The following is a 22,058-nucleotide window of genomic DNA, read 5'->3' as shown; positions in this document are numbered from 1 at the left end:
GGTCGTTCCAGAAAACTCCAAAGAAAGCGTCCACGCCATTGTGTTTATTGTCCTCGTTTATCTAAGCGAATTGCTTTGGACAATTGCGGTCACAAGCGTTGTCGTAATAGATGCTCCAAAAAGAAACGAACATTTTTTTCTGTTTTAAACACAGTCTTAGATGATTCACATTTGTATGGTGTCATTGATGGCCTCAACGGAGTTGGATCTATCAGACACAACGATGAAGTAGTAAAGTCGATAGTGCCTAATTCTTTATCGGCATCAGAAGGTATACAACATTACATTTATTGATTATTAGCAATATTATCATTTCTGTTCGCTATGTTATCACCGTTATAAATTTTCTCTTTTACGTCAAAAACTTGACATTTCATAGTTTTATGTTGTGTATATTGTTTCTAAGAAATTACTTTTGAGTATGACTCAAGCACATTGCTGTAGGATGACTGAGGAACATGACTAGAAAAAGTCGATAGTAGACTTAGACTACTAACTAAATAATCAGTAGCTAATAGAAATCTTATAAAATGAAATAACAGAAGACGACTATGGATTGATGTTAATGACATTTCTTATCATCGGCTTCAAACAAGGGTGTACTGGGTATCTATCTCGTGGTAATCTTAAACTTTTACTCAATTTCGCGACATTCTTGCTTCAGAAAACAACAGTGGAATTCGTAAATTTTCCATATTGTTGACTTTCATTGATTCTTGACGATACTTTACAATGACAGTACTGTCGGTGATAACTCTCTGTAGGCTCTGTTGCTAATTCAACCTTAAAAATGTGCCTCAAAATGGACTTGATTGCTTATAATCCTGTTATTGGTTTTATACACACTGACTACCATCGTTAGGCCTTCAAGAAAACTTATGTTACGTTTTAAGTTCCTGTTTGTCTTTTGATTATTCGTGTAGGAGGTTTGTCACAGATAAATTCGTTTAAATGAGATTATATATAGAATAATCATGTAGGTGATGAGATGATAGAGAAGGTTCGCAGCTTAGGAATACAATTTCGGTGGAGTTACTTTCTCTGAATTGGGCGGTTAAATTATGAAAGTCACTCACTATCCTTCTAGGCAACGTCATCAGCGCTAAATTCAAAGAGAAGTGTGCTACGAGATTCAATACGTACATAACTAACAGGTTGTACTGTAAAATCCAATTCTTATTAGCTTCTGCTGACTTCTTTTCCTGTTATTATCTGTGTATTTTGACCATTTCGTTTGACCCGATTCGTGATTGTATAGTTGTCCCGGGGTGGACATCAACTCTGAGATACAGAAATATCCGTCTGATCGGTCTCACATAGGATGAAACGTGCACCCTGGATCCCACTTCTAACCACCACCCATTTCTGCTTATAATATTTGTGACTGAAGGCAATGTCGATTCAATTCTTACAGGATGCATATATACTAAAATACACAGATCAGTTGCCGTCCTAAACGGCGATGGAAAGATTTAAACAACCAATACAAATGAATAATAAATTATTATGTGTAATCAGACACGTACTAGCTTAATAAATTTATGATGAAAATTAGTTTTTTCGCGTGGCAAGATTGTGGATGCGTACTGCTGAAGAGTCCCAAAATAGGACGAAACGGCTGTCCAGTGCCTCCAGGTTTTCCATGGTGGTCTAGCTTCCATTAACTCATGATCTCAATTATTGAAAAAATTAGTTCTCATGAAATTTGTTTTGTGGCTAGTAGTGTAGCCCAGGAGGTGTGTTTCATACTTCTTAGTGTTCATCAGCTTGATGCGTCTACCACATCCAAGTGTTAATGTTAACACTGGGATTCCAACCAAGTACCTTATACTTTAAGCCTTCAATGCATTGTTTATTGTGATACCGAGTGCAGTAGACGATTTCTTGTGCAACGAAGATCTAAGTACATGGCATTGACGAGTTCTAAGTTGAATGAAACGTCTGTTTTAGATCATTTTACTAAATACTACATAGCCTCACTAAAATGTATAATTAAATGACAATATTAGAGTATTTTATTCTAGATGAGCATATTTGTTTTATTTATTTATTTGAATACATGGTACAAAGGGGCACCAGATATATATGCGCCACACAAATCTCATTTGATTTGTGTGAGGGCTGTCATACTGCTCAGGTGCACAAACTGAAGCAGGTGGTTTTCTTAGGGGGCCACACTCGTAGCCTTTGATCTAAGGATCTGATCCACAAGGCAGTGGAGCATCGTGAGGAGATGCAGTTCCATGGTAGCCGGTGACCAACAATCGGTTCATACGCCATTTGTTCCCTCAGGATACTGGAGTTCATGTGCACCATTGGTTTGGAATGAGGGTTTCCTAACTCCCCTAGGTGAACTCTCAGTGTCCACCAACCCCGTTAAAGCACCGGACATTCACTTTTCGTCCTCTCGATTTCGTAAACAACACCCGTGGTACGAGAAAGCAGTAAGTAGGACTTGCCTGACAGAGGCTATATACGCGTGTCCATGTGAGAGCATTTCGAGAGGGAGAATGGACTCTCCTCCCTTTCATCTGTACCAGGGAATTTGGGGGCAAATAAACATAACCTAATATAAACTGATGAACAAACGTTAACTAGCATTACCCAACAAGAAAATACAACTGCCCTAAATGTATTATCAAGATTGTTTTTTCACATGGTAACTAATTATTTAATATCGATTATGTTTTATTTATTTTTATAGTGGACCTGATCAAGAACATAGAGATTTTGTTTGCGTGGAATTATTCGATGGAAATGTTTATTTTGTTTATGCAGTTGGTGGACATTATAAACATATACGATTGAATCCACCAAAAACAGTTGTTAATGATGGAGGTATATATAGTGTATATGTATCACGTAATGCACAGCATAGATTTACTGTAAGTTAATTTATAAATTGAATATGAATAAAATGATTTTTTGAAATTGTAAGGGTAACAAATGATATCGCTTACTTTTACTTGTTACCCCTCATGATGGAGCATAGGCCGCCCATCAACATTCTCCATACAACTGTGTACTGGACAATTCTTTTCTAATTGTTTGCAGCTGTTATTCATTCTTTTCATGTCTGCTTACAATGCTCGACAAAATGTGTTCTTTGGTTTTCTTCTTCTTTGTTTCCCTTCGGGATCCTTACTTAGTGCTTGTCTTGTGATGCAGTTTGAGGATTTCCACAATGTATATGTTCTATCTACTTCCAACTTCTTTTCCTAATTTCTTTTTCATCTAGAAGCTGGTTTGTTCTTTGTCATAGTAAGTTGCTGTAGATGGTATCCGACCAACGGATCTGGATAATTTTGCGTAGATAACTGTTTCGAAGTAGCTATACATTTTTGATGATGGTTGTAGTAGTTTTAGAAGTTTCGGCCCCATAAAATACAACTGCCTTGATGTTTGCATGAAAAATTCAGGCTTATTTTGGCTGACAGACAGTTGTTTTGAGTTTCATAGGATTGCCGCGCTTGCTTCGCCAATACATGTGTTTCTATCTATATCAGATCTCTTTTGTTTATCAATGATGCTGCCTAGGTACACTAATGTTTCCACCTCTTCTAGATCTTCTTCATCATGCGAGATTTGGTTGGTGCCCACTGTGTTGTATTCCAACATTTTACCTTCTTCTTCGTGTATGTTGAAGCCCACTATAGGAGAGGCTGCTGGAAGTTGTGAAGACTGTCGAATTTTATTGAAATCATTAATGATTAGCTTCAAGGGGAAATTTTCGGAGTTCTAGTGAGAAACTGTGACCGATTGAGTTCAGCTGTGTTGGGTGTGAATTTAGTTATCAGCAAAGACAATAAAAGGTGATCACACAGTATCTTAGATTGAATAAATTTAGACATATGTATAATTGGGTGTCTGATCAGTGGTCTAGAGGTTAGATGTTCCCGCTTGAGACTGAAAGTCTCGAGTTTGATCTCTGGTGGCGGGATTGTGAGATGGCAAAGCTGAGGAGTCCCATACTAGGACAAAAGTGAAGTACACTACTTCCAGATCCTTAAAGGTTGTCTAACTTAATTCAGATAGTAATCTTAATATAAGTTTAAATTACCATCCCTATAAGTCGCTTCAGTAGCATCCACATATGATTTCACTTGAGATTCTCAAACTGATATTTATCCGCGACAAAGCACATTGTCCGATATCCTCACATCTAAATCAATTTCACACTGGTTATTAATATTCATTATCATGGTTACATTCAATACAGATTACGTAACAATGACTCTATAACTATTTCTATGTCTTACTCACATTTCTTTCTTTATGTTGATAGGTCAAATTCAATAATCAATTAATTGATGTTGAAGAAGGTAAAGAAGCTCATCAAGCTGCATTTGCTACATATACTTATATTGGAAGTATTGATAATGTTGGTCGTTTACCATGGCATGTTTGGTCACGTGAAAATTTCGCCGGCTGTATTCATTCAATATTAGTAAATGAAAATAGTTATTTAGATGTTTCATCGTAAGTAGAATAGATGAATTATTATCCCAACTGACTAGTTGCCTACCTGCCAACCTCCGATTTTCGGCATTAGTTTTTTTATTCTAATGATATTCAATTAATTAAGTTGGTTGTTGAATAGAGTTGAGTTGAACAGATACTGTCCCGACGTGCAATGCTTTATGGTGTAGGAGTAGGTTGGAAGAAAGCTAGGGGCGATCAGACCAAAACGTGGCACAAATCCATGAAGTCACTGATAAGTGGACTGAGCAGTGTTGGTAGGTGTAAACTACCTGATTGGGATCCGCGAGATGATAACAATCGATGGTTAGAGACCTTGAATGACATGGGTCAAAATCGTTTGCACTGGCGAAGGTGCATCCACTCTTTGTGTTCTACCAAATTCTAATCTTCTGAATTCTTCATGTCTCTATCTTTTTCTCTTTCCAAATTTATTTCACTGGATTATACTCCTTGAATAACATCTTTAAACCTTAATCTTTCGGATTACTGCTTGCACTCTTACTACTTCTACCACTATGGGATTTGAATCGACAACTTCATCTCTGTGCCAATGTGGTATGGCAACTCGAACTAATGTACGTACGTACGAGGTTCTACGTTATGACTTACTGATTGAACAGATAACAGAATTACTGAACATCAGTTTCCAACTTTTTAAGTGACCGTCAAATTAGACTATTTAAAAATCATTCATTTCTAAGTATTGAATTTATGTGAGTTACTCTGGTGACAATCGGGTTTAGTCGGCAACAGTAATCAGAACACGGTCAATAGTTGTCTAATCTGAAGCTATTCGAAAATTTACTTCAATATGACTACCTTAACTTGACCTGTTGTGTTCAATAAGTTTACTGAAACTGATTAGTCTATGACTATCTACATTAACAATCTAACAGATAAAAGATGACTGAAAATGAAATTATTAACTTTTGAATACCTATTCATCAATCCGCGTGTATCACATGTTTAGTTGGAGATTATAAAGTTCTGGAACATTGGTTGACACCATGCTAACGAGTTCAGAAATTTGACAGGGAAAACTTCCCAATTTCTTTATTTTGGGGGGAATTTCGCCCATTTTTAAGGGAAGCTGCAATAGAAAACTTTGGGGAAATGTCACAAAAACCTCAAAATTTCCCCAGGTTTGGGGAAAACTACCAAACTTTTCAAGACTTTGGAGAAAACCCCAAAACTTGTTACTGTTTACCAGTCATGATTCCGTTCTCAAAATAATCGTTTTAAAACTTCAGCTTGCATTGTTTTTTTTAATCAGTCAGTTGGTAACAATCGATAGAAATCTGTTTTTGTTAGTTGTGTGTGTGTGCTACTGATGTCGACAGATATAAGTAGTATGTATCGTCAATCACAATTGATTTGCCTGGTAACAGGAGGTTAAGAAGATCGAAGAGAAGAGAACGAGAACAGAGAATGAAAGAACAATGAAGTCTGAGACAATTGAAATCTAACAAATGAAGTATTTACTGTATGGATCTCAGATTTTACCAAGACACTCTGTAATTGTGTGTCCACATACATTTGATTGTCCCCACTTGTGTTCACGTTCGCTACAGTAGTAGTAGTTCATACTATTCATGGGACTCATATTCTGACTGAAATTCAATCTCTCTATGGTGAAGCAATAACATCAGTGGTATTACTTATGGAACATTCATCATTGTAACATCGTTCTATTACAGCTTGATTATATTACGGGATTGACGAAACACAGTTGTTCAGTCAGTTAGTTATGATCAACTTTGAGGCTGACACAAATATATGTTAGCTCAACTTGTCATATCACAGTAGTTCAACAATCTGAAATGAATATGATGAATAACAAACGATTGGAAGTAATGATAGAACTAATGACATTAGGAAAGACCAAATATTGAGAGTAGTTCGGTTAGACAAAAGGAAAAAGTATATATAATGGAGTACTGGAGTTCAAGGTCTATAGAGATGTTAAGAAGTGTATATACCTGCACCATTGTAATCATTTCTATGAGCATAACATGTAGATGAGACAATATACACAGACTGGATGTGAAGGTTGCTCAATTCATACAATTAGCCATTTGAGTGTTTGTCGACCTAATAAATAGATCTCCAAGACCAGTAGGATGCCATTGAGTGCATTATCCGGCACCCGATCACAATTTAATCGATCTAACTATACATGATGTTCATACTCCTATTTCAATAGTGTATGTTAATTAATGCAAAGATCTCAGTCTTACTGGAGGTTAATTGTGGTACGAACAGCTCAAACCCAAAATCTCGAACTGTGAATCTAGGTGGATGCCGGATTGAAATCCTACAGAGATCATCAATTTCCTCAAGATTTCAAGTATACTTTGCTGACGAGTGACAGCTAGCACACAACCTGTTGACTACCTCTAATTGCCTAGCATATACGAGATAAAGACTGAAGTATTTACAAGAAGGTTTCATTAAATAGTCTTCTAACCACATTAAAAGTAACTGAAGCTAAAGGTTCGAACTACCAAATTTCAGTTCAGTATGTTTTCATCAGATTTACTCTTCATATATCAACCAAATAATCTATATCTTCTACCATTTGTGTTTTCAGTCGAATGATTCAACATACTGATATTGGCAAAGGAATTCGTTTAGGACAATGTGAAGTACCAAAACAACGTTGTAATGAAAAAATCTGTGGTGGTGGACGATGCTCTAGGCGTTCATATCCATTTTTAGAAGAATTAAATTTTGCTTGTGATTGCAGTGAATCCGATAAAACATTTCCAGAGAAAACTATGGATATTCGACGATCTGTCGGATGTGATCGAGGTACCTATTAATACTAGTATTATTGTTATTATTATTGGTAGTAGTAGAAGTAGTAGCACTCATATTTAGGTTCTTCCTGTGGCATCGACTATTGGTTTGCTATGTCTGAGCTCGACCACGGAGGGATAATAGTTTAAACATGGTTCTTTTGAGTCCGAAGCTCCAGTTTTTTTGTTTCACCATAAACATATCTCCTATTTTGAAGGATTTGGAGTTGTAACACAGATTGAACTCACTTAATATTGTTTGTTGGAATCTTTCCATTGATGCTAAGGACTGCAACTGGTCAGTCTCTTATTGGCCAATATGTGCATATTGTGCGTATTGCCTCGATATTACCTTCATTAATATTATTCTTAGTATGATAGTTTGTAGAATAGCTACAATGAGTGTTAGGTTTCTCTTAGTTTAAATCACGAACTGATCTCATTTAGACTACACTTGAAAAACTGGAGGCATTGAATGACTGTTTCTCATTAGAACTCTAGAAGTTATATCGTGAATCTAGTCACAAGTGAGCATATAATTATGATCAAATCAGGGGGATTTATGAAGATTATTGAATTTTCACAGTTTAAATCACAAACTGAAATTCTAGTGGGAAACTGTAACCAGTGGATTTCAATCCGTATCAGGCGTGAGAAGGTCATCCAATAGATGGAGGGGGTTGCACCGTTGATTGAAGTAAGGTATGTATACCATTAGATACCTGGCGTTCGCATGTGAGACCAGAGGTCCTGAGTTCGATCCCTGGATGTGAGATCGTAGGTAGGTGCAGTTGAGAAGTCTTACTATGAAATCCAGCCATCTTAAGAGACTCGCTGTAAGATAACATGCATGTATCATTAGGGGTGTTTCCAAACATTGTTGTTACCCTGTTTTATGGTTTTCCATCTTTCTTTCTTGTTCTTTTGTTTCTATCTTCATTGATTAGATGCTCCAATCCTTGAAATGGATGGTGATATGGTATATGTAATTGATTTTGAAGAACAAATCAATAAATTAATAACACATACAGATGATATTAGTTTACAATTTAAAACAGAAACTACACTTTATGGACAATCGGATCATTTACCATTATTCTATTCCGTTTCACGAGCTGATAAATCATATTTCCGTGTGGATTTAGTCAATGGACAAATACGTGTTCAAACAAATATTAATCATAAAGGAAAATCTCATGAATACGAAGTAGAGTTTTTTGATGTTTTATTCATTGAATAGATTGAATGTACCTTCTTTTTTTAAACGGAGATGGTTCGATTTTCATCGACTTAATCATAGACTGACATCTGCTGAAGGTGTCGAGTGAAAATCAGGAAGTACTGAACAATTGTTTCATTCTAGTATGAGACTTTTTCGTAGTGTGTATCGATGATCACACTAAGGACAAGATCTAAGACCTTAAGGTTCTGAGTTTCATTGGTACAACTCGAGTTCCAATCAATTGACGATACTAACGGTCGAGGATTTTCCCCAAAAAACTAGGTGTCTGAAGCTTGATTCTTGGTGAGGTATTGGATGCAAATTACTGAAGAGTCCCATACTAGGACAAAATAGTTGTCCAGTAATTACTGGTTCTCAATAGTACCCTAAGTTAGATCAATGTTTGACAAGTGCTACCAAAAGTCGCCCAGTCTCTAAAATAAAGTTTTTCAGTTTTGTTCAATGTGGACTGTCAATATCAACTGAAGTTTTACTAAAAAAAGTAAAGAGCACTAGAGAGTTGGTTTTTGTATTATTTCAAAACTGTTTAGTAATTTCTACTTGTAACCTGATCAATAGTTAAAATCACAGTATGATGTATGCTACTTATATCGACATAAGTAGTAGATAACGCCAGTCAGGAATAGAATGTCTGACAGCAGAAGGTTGAGAAGATCGAGGAGGAAAGAACGGGAATTGTGAAGGTAGTTGGTATGGAAACGTGAGAACAATGAAGTATGAGGCAATTAATGAACATTTTGCAAATGAAGTATTGGAGTATGATAACTTTGTGCTAAATGTAATCGGTTGTCCTCAACTGTGTTCTCACTCACTACAATAGGACCTTTAATTCTACTATTTAGTTAAGAGTTTTGAATGGGAGTTAGATATTGGCTAGAAATGGGAGAATATGAGATAAACATAATGACATAATGACATAAACTAATTCGATAGATGTATAAGCTAGTGGCTTATTGGAATCAGAGTTTAATGGATAACATGGGCATTTGAAATAAAGTTTACCAGGTTCCAGTCTCAATATTCATATGACCGTTGAGATGGTACAGCCGAAGGTGGGGAGAGTCATCTCTCCCTTTCCAAATGTTCTCACATGGCCACGCGTATACAGTCACTGTCAGGAAGTCCTATTCATTGTCTTCTCGCACCACGGGTGTTGTTTACGAAATTGAGAAGATAAAAAGTGAATATTCAGTTCTTTAACGGGGTTTGTGGACGCGGAAGGTTCACCTAGGGGAGATTGAAAACCGTGATTCGAAACCAATTGTGCACGTAAGCTCCAAGATCCTAAGAAAACAAATGGTGTATGAAACATTTGTTGGTCACCGGCTACCATGAAACTGCATCACCTGACGTTTTTCCACAGCCTTGTGGACTAAACCCTTAGGTCGAAGGTTCCGTGCGTGGCCCCCTAAGAAAATCACTTGCCTTTGTCTGGGCACCCGGGCAGTATCATAGTCCATACACAAATCAGGTGACTTGTGTGCCGCATATGTATTCAATCCCCCTTTGTATCAACATTTATGTGGCCAACAAATTCCAAATAGAATGAAACGTTCATCTTGGATTTCATTTTTAACCATTATCCTCTCTTCTCTATTCATTCCTCATAGGAATTCTTTCTTCCAAGTTCTACACTAAATGATAATCGTTGGCATACATTACATATTGCACGTCGTGCTGATTATATTGTCATCTCTGTTGATAGAGCTTCAATAACTGGTAAGTTAATTGAATGTATATAGTATATTATATCTGAACAAAGTAACTATTATTAAGAGTAATCAATCTACAACGTTTTACAACTTATTGTCATACCCACATACAACTGATATACTATAGTGCCATATTCATCTTCTCTAACAATGTTCCATCCTTCAGGTCAGAAATGATCATGAATAATAAAGTATATAAGGAATTGACTCAATGAAGTACTATCACACATTTGATTCAACATCATTCATAGTTCCTTTCAGTAACTCATTATCTGTATAAAATGGAAAGACTTCCAGAAATCTATCTAAACAGTGATTAACTGGTGAATCTTTACAGCCAGTTATTACTAACTTACTTACTTACGCCTGTTACTCCTAAGGGAGCATAGGCCACCGACCAGCATTCTCCAACCCACTCTTTCCTGGGCCTTCTTTTCTAGTTCTATCCAGTTTTTGTTCATCCTTCTCATGTCTGTTTCTATTTCTCGGCGTAATATGTATTTTGGTCTTCCTCTTCCCCTTTGGCCTTCAGGATTCCATGTAAAGCCAGTTATACTTCCACAAAATCTCCTTCCATTGCTAAATGAATTCTTTATCTGAATTCTGAAGTAATCAGCTGTACTTCATCCAATGAAGCAAGAACTTCCGCAAACCATTGTAGTGTTTACTTGTTGAGTTTTCTTAATAATTCAATTCACAATAGGCTATAAATATTCTCTGAAAATACGTAAGTAAGTACACATATATGACATACACATTTACACACACAACACACACACTTATTTGAAAGAATAACAAGTCAATTGAGAAACAAGTCCTTTTATAACAATTGACATGATCATTGACAGTCAGCTAAAACTATCCTAGAACTGAATGTCTGAATTCATGAGTTAATCTAAGTTTGACCATTATTGAGGCCGTTTCATCCTAGTATGGGACTCTTCAGCAGCAGTGCACATCCACGATCTCACACACAAGAATCAACCTCAAGATATTCGGTCTCTTGCGAGAATACTTAGTCTCTAGACCACTGAGTCGAGATTCGGCAGTATTATTGTCTGACTTCTATGAATCCATGATCTTACGCAGCCCTTTATGATTGTGGATGCACACTGACACTGAGGAGTCCCGAACTAGGACGAAACGGCCATCCAGTACTCCCAGGTTTCCAATGACGGTCTAGCCTAGATCGACTCATGAATTCACAAATCCCTATCTTAATATTGATATAATTGTCACCATCAAATCTTTATTTTTTGATAAATTCACCTTTGACTATGTTGGCAATCAATTTTCAGGTTGTTTTCAATTTATCTTCTCTTGAAAAAAAAACATTTTTTTCAGGTATACTTCTAATTGATACACCTTTAAGAGGTATGCAATGGTGGATAGTTGATAAGATAAAAGAGGGTGTGAAAAAACATTTCTTAATTTACTATTCACTTGGTGGTTAGAACACCCTACAAATGTAAACTGTAGATAACTGTAATCATTTTTTTCTTTTTTTTTGGTTAACATGAACTATTTATAGTTGAAATTATGAGTCAATTGAAGCTAGATCACCATGGAAAACTTGGAAGCACTGGACGGCCGTTTCGTCTTATTATGGGATTCATCGGCGTCGTGCATCCATGATCCCGCACCAAACGGACTCAAACTGAAGACCCTCATTCTCGCGCACTAACGCTTGACACTGTTAGATGCCAGCTCAGTGATTCACATGTCAATCGTTCGCACGTGGGAGCAAAGGCCATGGGTTCGAATCCCGCGAGTGGGATCGTGGGTGCACACCGCTGATGAGTCTTACAGTAAGACGAAACAGCCGCCCAGTGCTTTCAGGTTTCCAATGGTGGTTTAACATCAATCGGTTCATATATTGTAGTTATCAGTTTATTTAATTAAATCACATGTAGAAAGAGATATCTACTTGATCTTATCTTTGGTAACATTGAATAATGGAAGTTTAACTAATGTACCAGTGTCCATTTCATTGGTAAATCATATGCTTACAAGCGATTTTTTGTGCTTTAATAACAATTAAGTAAGTAAAAAGATTTGAACTATTTTATTGTGTTGTGTTAAGTATTGATCTTTGACTTGAAATACCCCACTATCATCATCCAAATACAGGGTGTATTCATGAGAGTCATTTTCATTGTATTGTTTGATAAGTCAGTTATCTACAACAAAGGACCAGGCACATATATGCATCGGTCCAAATTGTCACATCTCATTAGCGCAACAAGATGAACACTAAATTCATAGAAGTACTTACTTCAATAGTAGTAGTAGTAGTAGCCAACTTGAAATACTATCTTATAAAAGGAGGTTTTCAGTTGCTTGAATCGTCATATGTGAGTAAATAACCTGTGTAATGCTAATGAATGGTACACAACACAGCGATGCCCATACAGATTCAGTTTTTGACACATGAATCGATCACGCTAGATCATCTTATCAACTCATAAAGATCTAGTACACCTTGCCCAAAGATTGTTTTTGTTACCGGCATCTGAATTAAATATAAAGCGAATGGAACTAGAACGATGCGAAGACAATGGAATGTAGAATGAAAAACACCCAGTTGAACAGTCTAACGTCCATGAATATTTTAAACAATGGAAAAGGTGATTAACATGAGAATTATATACCGCACATTTTAAAACTAACAAAACCAAACCATATGTGTGATTTCATTGTAACAAACAAACTAATATGCAGTTCATATTTTAAGTCATTCATAACATCAACTATCTACGTATATATGCTTGCTTACTCTTGTCATCCCTCATGGAGGAGCATAGACCACCCATCAGCATCTCCATTCAACTCTGTACTGGACAATCCTTTCCAGCTAGTTCCAGTTGCTATTCATCCTTTTCATATCTGCTTCCAATTTCCATCGCTTACCTGGTGATGCAGTCTGATGATTTCTATAATGTACATATATATATATATATATATATATATTCATGTAACTAACATTTCATCATTGCTGGAAGTCATGTTAATCGTAGTATTTTAACAGTTGTATTCACCAGTCAATCTAAGCTAAATTATTGATGAACACTGCTGAAGATTCCTATACTAGGACGAAAGCGCCATCAAGTACTTCTAGGTTTTCGATACTGGTTCAGCTTAGATCGACTGGTGAATTCAACTATTAAAAAACCAAAACTTTGTTGAATCATGTAATCACCATCATCATAATAATATTATCATTCTGTGTAATTCAATGTCTCCATCAAATACTCTATTACAAATGTTACATGTAGTCTTGGTAATGTTTCATTGTAGACAATTACATTCAAAACTGGTGTTATCCTATTGCTTCTACTCTCTATTTCTGTCCCTCTCTCCCTCCCTCCCTCTCTCACTCAACCACCCCCCCCATCCACTTACACTCTTTCTACATATAATATTCACCTAATGCGTTAAAATTTCTCCTTTTCTCTCCCTCTCTCTCTCTCCCTCACTCACCCCCTCACCCACCTACTCACTCACACTCTCTCTACATATAATACTCACTTAATATTTCTTTTTGACCTTATTTATGAACAGAATATTCCTATTCAATTAAAAATAACAATTTATTTTATTTCTTAGAACGATTCAATATCTGTGAGTAGCAACCAATCAACCAACCAGCCATCCAATCAATTAAAGATTATGCTACTCTAGTTTGTTTTGGATTAATCATTCCCTTTCTTTTTGGTTACTGTTTTTGTTGTTGCTGTGACTGTATTTGGTTGTTGTTCATTTTGGATAACCTTTGAAATTGTTCTAACATATTTTATCCTAATTAATTGGGGGGATACTGATTGTTTGTTTGAATTTTGAAGTCGTTTTAATTTTGGCGCTAATTTGATTTAGCTATAGAACTGCTTATTTAACTTATGATCAGAGTAATCATAAGAGTAATATGTGTATATGCATATGTACGTATGATCTTAAGTTGAATTCTGTATCAATGATGATATTAAGAAAGTAGTAATGTAAGTTAATAGTAGAATGTATGAGTCATTTAAAGCTAGACCACCATGGAAAACCTGGAAGCACTCGACGGCCGTTTCGTCCTGGTATGGGACTCCTCAGTAGTGTGCGTCCACGATCCCACACATGGGATTTGAACCTAGGACATTCGTTCTTGCGCGCGAGCGCTTTACCTCTAGCTCACTGAGCTAATCCATGAAACTGAGTCGCTGTACACCATTGTCTTCAGTCAGTTACTAACTCACGACAGACCCGGTTGAACTACACTGGTCACGGCTTCTCACTAGAAATCTAGGAAATACCTCTTGAAACCAGTCACTAGTAAGCAAATGTTGATTATTATCAGAAAGTAGTTTATCGGAGATTGTAGTAATTTAATAGTTGAATTCATGAGTCCTGGGTTGGAATCCTGGAAGTGGGATCGTGGATGTGCACTACTGAGGAGTCCAATACCGGGATGAAATGATTGTCGAATGCTTCCAACTTTTCAATAGTGGTCTAGCTTAGATCGACTCGTGAATTCAACTATTGAAATTTTTAATCACATATTCAATGTGACTAGTTACGCTGGAACATTCCGAATATACAAAGACGTTCGAACTTTCCAGTCTGTTTGAAATGTTTCATTTTCTTCATATACACATGTAAAACTTAAACTATAATCAGTGCAGAGCAAATGATGATGAACGAGCTAATTGTAATCTAAACACATAAACATTGATACATGAAGGTATCATACATATATGCGTCACACTTCATCCTTCAATTTGTTTAAGGGATAGAATACCGCCGAAGCTAACTATAAACAGCGATATCATTTTTTATATATAGTTGAGATCATGAATCAATTAAAACTAGACCACCATGGAAAATCTGGAAGCACTGGACGGCAGTGCCCATCCACAATCCCGACTCGTGAGATTCGAACCTAGGACCTATATAAAATTACTATAATCTCCACCAAACCCCCTTCTGATAATGATATCTTTTTTTGTTGGTTTCCTTTATTCGTTCATTCCTTCAGTTATTTTAATTTGCTTTTGGAAGAAGAAACTTAGTATATTGCTTCAATATTATTTTTTTTTATAGTTTCCTAGTTTGTTTCCAGTCTAATTGGCACAGGAATACACTGTTTTACTTAATGTGTGTGTGTGTTTCTGTGTGGCGGTTGTTTGGTTACCACTGATAGTTTGAGTTGTTTTTCCTTAACAGCTAAACCAACCTGCTTTATTTTCTTAACCTATAAAACGGCTTTTTCTTTCCTAATGCTATAACTCGGAATATCCTTTTTTCTTTTAATTATTGACTAGAATTTAAGTTGGACTAAAAGCGTAGGGTGATCCAGAATGGAACGATTCTTGTCCATACAGGACTCTAATTTGATAAGTTAAGCTTCTATAACAGCAAATAGATTTCAGACATGGATTTGATAGAATACATGACTGAAGTTTGTAAAAGAATATCAAAGGATCAATCTAAAATGGACTATCTTTGAAATTGGCTAAGTAATATGGTGTATGCTACTGATGTCAACAGATATAAGTAGTATATATCATCAATTGAAAGTGAAATGTCTAGAGATAGAAGATTAAAAATATTAAAGATAAAAGAACAAGAACAGGCAATGATTGGTGTGGAAATGCAGGAACAATGAATTCCGAGATGATTGATTGATATTTTGCAAATGAAGTATTATTCTTCCCACTTACAGTCTCCTTCACTACAGTAGTATCAAAGAGACTTACTACCCGAAGTTTGTGCTGATTATGTCGTTCAGAAGGACGATGAAAGCTCCACAACCAAACCATCCAGCTCAGAGAACAAACCTACATCATGAGACTTACATCCACCATTTCATGGATATCAAGTTAATGAAACAACAGTATATAATGATTATTTAGTCTGTTCATTCATTTGTTGTACATTCATGATATTCAGGATCTGAACAGTTTCTTTGTTGACGTACGAATTCTGATCAAGAAATCCAAGAGATCTATTCGATACTTCGTAGTACAGTTATTTGACTTAACTACAATATGAAACTATAGTCATGTGGATATTACTAGTTTAATTGTATCTCATTTGTTTAGCATGACCCTTCCCCTTTTTTCTACATGATGTTTATAAAAATGTTATTTTAAAAAGTAAATTAATACAAATTCACTTGGTATGGTATACTTGAATCCTTCCATTGATGTTTAGGACTGCAACTGATCAGTCTCTTATTGTCATTTGTGCATACTGTGCGTATTGTTTTGATATTACCCTAATTCACAAACATTATAAGCAAAGATGGATGGTAGCCAGTAGTGGAATCCAGGACACGTGTTTCGTCCTATTTGGGACTAGTCAGCTGGATGTACCTACATCTCAGAATTGACGTTAACTCTGGACGAAACGGGAGTCCTTTATTTCGCTGCTAGTCACTATCCATCTTATATGTACATTATAGTTTGCATTATGAATTGATCTTAGATAGACAAGAATCAGTCGATATGTGTTTCGTCTTTGTATAGGACCACTCGACAATGCCCTTCCACTATCTCACCAATAAGGATCGAACTTCGATCATTGAGCAGAGATCTAATGGTCAACATGGTTAACTTCAGTTAATCTGTAATATCACATTACCATCTTCCACTTTATTAAGTGGATAACAACTCCTTGACACTCAACATGGGTATGGTTGGGTGGTCACCACTTCTAATGAGAACTTCATAATTACCTCTTGAAGTCAGTCACTAGAGAGGACATGACAAATTACTACAAAGTGTTTATAGATCTTAATTAGGGAAACACTAAAAGCAGGAAGCATTGGTTAGTTGTTTTGTTCTATGATGGGACTCTTTATCAGTACACATTAACAATCATATCAAAGACTCAACTGAGGATCATCACATCTAATGGCGAATGCATGGGTTTTAAACAGTTCAGACTACATCCTGTGATTTACAGACCTTACTTTAATCGTTTCGTGATAATACTCTCAATTCATTATCCAAAACCCACAATGTCATTGTAGTAACTACACATTATTAACATCGATCAGTGAGTAAACTTTGTCTAAGACCAAAACGTATGAACCTGTCTGAACATGATAAAAAAGAAAGTTCAATTTTAGACACCGTATCATATTGAAACTGTAGACCTTTTGAAGATTATCAAGGAGTCCCTCACTATATTATTCCGTAAACTAGGTCAGATGTTACGCACACCCAACACAAGTCAGCTTATACTATGGAAACATGCTTTGTGTATCGGTGTTTATATAAGTTGGTGTGTGATCAAGTAGTTATTTGTGTGATGTGGTCATATGGTGTGATCCTAAGCACATCAATATGTATTGTATTATCTTGTCATCTAATCTAGTCAATTATGTACAATTTTAAACAAGATAAACCCAACTATTCCGCGAATGAAGATTAAGACAACTTGGGAAACTTTATTTCTGAAAGTCACATTATTGTGTTAACAACTCACTACAAGCAAAGATGGACAGTGGCTAGCGGTGGATTCCAGGACGCGTGTTTCGTCCTATTTGGGACTCGTCAGCCGGTTGTACCTATATCTCAGACTGACCAGTTGCAGTCCTAAAACATCAATGGGACGATTCAAACAAACAATATCAAGTTGAATCTAAACTTCACCCCATTACACAAGCAAGTGGCTATCAGGACTCAGTGGCCGAGTAGATAACGCGATGGCGTTTGAAGCTAAAGGTACTGGGTTCGAGTCCCAGAGTGAACATCAACTCTGAGATGCAGGTACATCCTAAAAACATCAATGGGACGATTCAAAAAAACAGTACTAAGTTAAATTTAAACTCACTACAAGTTTGATCCAAATAGATCGCGATATGTATAGTAATACTTTGGACAAACAAGTATTTCACTTATTTATTATAGCTCATCTACACTTAAACTTCACTCACCATACAATCTTAGATTTCTTATTAGATTGCATCAAATCATTTGTAGTTTTTCGCATACTAAAAAATTCCTTATCTTATCGTATAAGATACATGATATTTCATTCTACCATAAAGTGTTCAGTACACAAGCCATGTAGTTTTGCAATACAGATTTTAACTACTGATAAAAAAATAAGTAGTTAAAGTCTTTTACAAAAAAATTAGCTAACGTGTCGATCATTGGTTATTTGATCGTTTAAATAAGTTCAAGTATGATATTAACTTTCCCATTTTTTGTTTACTTCTTTTTCATTCAATAGGGAAAATTCCTCTCCTAGATCCTCATGATACATTTCAATTAATAGCTCAACAAATTTATTTAGGAAGTGCTGGTCCACCAAATTTTGGTTATTATCAAGATATTGATACAAAGAAAATTATGTTACCACCAGGACCAAGATTTATTGGTGAATTTAGAAATTTCTATTGGAATCAATATGATTTAATTGGTACAAAATTGTTTCCAACAAAATATACTACACATTTATTAAATCCACCATCTATAAGACATAAATTTCCTATATGGCCAAGACAACAAACTTATGCAATTACATGTAAATCTGGTCTAATCTATGCTCATATGAATAAACCTATAACAATGAAAAATGGTGGAGATACATGGTTAATTGAATTTAAAACAAATTATGATGGAATATTGTTCAGGGTAAATCTATTTTTAATGTGTTTTTTTGTTAAAATAAGAATGATTGCATTATGGTTAGTTTTTGATGTGGGTTTGTTCTCTGAGCTGTATAGTTTGGTCGTGGAGCTTTCATCGTTCTTCCGAACGACATCATCAGCACAAACTTCAGGTAGAAGTGAATTATTTGAGTTTCTCCACATGTAATTCACAGCTTGTCCTGTGCACCTCGATGTTGATTAGTTCTTATTGACCTTAAATCTGTCATTGTTTATGGTTAGATTTTTTGTGAATGGTAGAATGATATAGACCAAAATGGTGACATTACAGATAATCCTTGAACACTTAGTTGAGGGGAACTTGTCATTATACATTAACTTCATTTAAAGTGAGAAGCAGAGTTAGAGAAGGTTGGTTACTATCTCCCCCTTCCTCTTTCTTATGGTGATTGACTGGATTATGAAGACATTGACATCTGAAGGAAAGCACGGAATACAATCGACAGCTAGGAATTAATTGGAAGATTTGAACTTCGCAGATGACGTGGTCGGAATAAATGCAGATGATTACAACTAGTGTAGCAGCAACCTCTGTATTAATAGGCCTCAACATACACAAAGGCAAAAGCAAGATCCTCAAATACAACATGGAGAACTCCAATCCAATCACACTTGATGGCGAAATTCTGGAAGAGGTGGAAACATTCACATATCTGATAAGCATCATTGATAACCAAGGAGGATCTGATGCAGATGTAAAGGCCAGAATCGGCAAAGCGAGGGCAGTATTTCTACAATTGGAGAACATTTGGAACTCAAAACAACTGTCAACTAACTTCAAAGTGACAATCTTCAATACAAACGTCAGGACAATCCTACTGAACGCAGCTGAAACGTGGAGAACTACTACATCCATTGTCAAGAAGGTACAAGTATTTATTAACAGTTGTCTACGTAAAATACTCAACATTCATCAGCCGGATACCATCATCGACAGCGTTTTATGGGAGAGTACAAATCAGCTTCCAGCTGAAGTGGAAGTGGATAGGACATACATTAAGGGAATCACCAATGTGCATCACTAGGCAAGCACTAACATGGAATCCGGAAGGGAAGCGGAAAAGAGGAAGACCAAAGAACGCATTATGCCGGGAAATAGAAGCAGATATGAAAAGTATGAATAACAACGGGGAAGGATTGCCCAGGACATGGTTGGATAGAGAATACTGTTGGAGATTATTTTATAAAATTTCTTGAATTATGTAAAAGAGAATTGTTTTTTTTAAATCAGATTTTGATTATGGTCATGTTATCATTTGAAGCGATTGAGAGTGTAGATAGGAATGACTAAGTTACAAAACTGTGTTAAAGGTATCGTAAACAACCAGGGCACATTTATGTCTTGTTCTCGATCCGTCATTTGTTTTTTCGAGTATAAACTGTTTCATAGAGTTTCAAATAGGATTTGAACAGCTATTCTATCCACAGTGTATTTCCATGATCCCTTAAATGATATCATATTCATGGTGTGGTGTAGTCTACTTATATCCACATAAGTAGTATATGGTGATGATCAGGCTTAGGTTGTATTTTGGCAGAAGATCAATAAGGAAAGAATCGGAACGAAGCGCAATCGGTATGAAAATGCATGAACAATGAAATCAGAGAAGATGGACTCATATTTGCATAAGGAATGGCACAATTGATTGTTATCTTGCAAATTAACTGTATGCTGTATGGTTATCAGATTTTAGTGAGATAGTTTGTAAATAGATGAAATTCATAAATTCTGTAAGAAGACTTTTAGTTCTAACAAATTAAGAATATAATAGTTGAATTCATCAATCAAATGATGTTAGACCATCATGTAAAACCTGGAAGCACACTGGACGGCCGTTTCGTCCTACTATGGAACTTCTCAGTGACAATGAGCATCCACGATCCTTCTCGTCAGATTTTATGTTTTCTGTAGCAGTTAATAAGTTGTTCCTCTCCGTTCATTTGGATTTCATATTACTATTGTTTTGTTCTTTGTCTTACAGGCTCGTGATATCAATAATCCTAGTGGAATACACATAACAGCTATGATTCTTAGTGGTCGTATACATATTATCTATTCAATTCATGATCAACAAGGTGTTTATCAAATTACCTCTGGTCCAGGTGCTGATAATGTTGCTGATGGTAATTGGCATCGTCTTGCAATTACTCTACGAAAATATAATAAAGAAATTTTGGCCTATCTTGATGGTTATTCAAATGAGGTAGGTTAAATCTTTCGATGAAAATTTAAAGGATGAGTCAAACTACTCATAAGTAGCTAAATTTATTAAGACAAATTTTATTTGATATATGAAGGAATAGTTTTCCATTGTCTGAAAGATAATGCGTTTCAATTGTACTTCGAACCATGAATTGTATGGTTTACATAGAGAGCTGAGAAAAGTGAATAAAACACTTCACATACAGATAAAGTAATTAGTGAAAAAGATTTGTAGCCCACTTCTACCTAAAGTTTCTGTTGATAGTGTTGTTCAAAAGAATGATGAAAGCTCCATCATTAAACCATTCACCTCAGAGGATGAAACTTCACTAAACGAAGGTGAATTAGTTTCATACTTTTGACCAAGAAAGAAAATCTTGTGATATGTTTCCAATGTATAGGGTGTTTCATGAAGAGATTTGGATAAGTTCAAACTAAACAGCACAAGATATATGTTCTTTCCCATTTTCAGATACATCAGTGGTTCATAAATAGAACGACATGAGTAATGATTGAATTCATGATTAATTCACATTGATTTCACCCAATATCCATAAATGATATGACGAACTCAGTTTCGTTGATGAATGAAACTTTTTCATAACTGACAAATAGTCTAAAGATGGTCCACCATAAATAATAATAATAATAATAATCGGACGGCCGTTTCGTCCTAGTATGGGACTCGTCAGTGTTAGTGCGCATTTACGGGGCGGAATCGTGCGTGCGAAGTCTTGGATGCTCATCAATATATCCACGATCCTACCAAGGATCGAAATGAAACATTTAGGTCTCTCGGCGAACGCTTTTCACTTTTGGACATCTGAGACGACATCAATTGGCTTGCGTATTTTACTTTATTCAGTTCAGGATATTGGGCAACCATTTTCTAACGTCTTCGGTGAGATGTTGCCTCACATCAAAGATAACTGAACTCCATTCGTTACATCTTCTCACG

At 35.9% G+C, this 22,058-nt stretch overlaps 1 protein-coding gene and 1 non-coding gene across 2 annotated transcripts in view; both read left to right on the top strand.

The window, feature by feature from the left end:
• Positions 1-22,058, top strand: part of Smp_130280 (cell polarity protein) — a gene marked incomplete at its 5' end in the record, with an annotated part of 121,213 nt that overhangs the window by 20,603 nt on the left and 78,552 nt on the right. The window contains 7 exons of the mRNA XM_018799811.1: positions 2,705-2,885; positions 4,286-4,479; positions 7,073-7,293; positions 8,228-8,487; positions 10,134-10,242; positions 18,459-18,862; positions 20,880-21,105. Of these exons, the coding sequence (XP_018651563.1) occupies positions 2,705-2,885; positions 4,286-4,479; positions 7,073-7,293; positions 8,228-8,487; positions 10,134-10,242; positions 18,459-18,862; positions 20,880-21,105 (1,595 nt within the window). The remainder of the gene's footprint in view (positions 1-2,704; positions 2,886-4,285; positions 4,480-7,072; positions 7,294-8,227; positions 8,488-10,133; positions 10,243-18,458; positions 18,863-20,879; positions 21,106-22,058) is intronic.
• On the top strand, positions 17,906-17,972 carry Smp_tRNA_00477_Gln_TTG.1.1. The gene has a single exon. It is a non-coding gene (tRNA).

The sequence above is a fragment of the Schistosoma mansoni genome, chromosome 3, assembly GCF_000237925.1.
Source record: "Schistosoma mansoni strain Puerto Rico chromosome 3, complete genome".
Taxonomy (NCBI): domain Eukaryota; kingdom Metazoa; phylum Platyhelminthes; class Trematoda; order Strigeidida; family Schistosomatidae; genus Schistosoma; species Schistosoma mansoni.
This window is presented reverse-complemented; position numbering and strand designations above follow the sequence as displayed.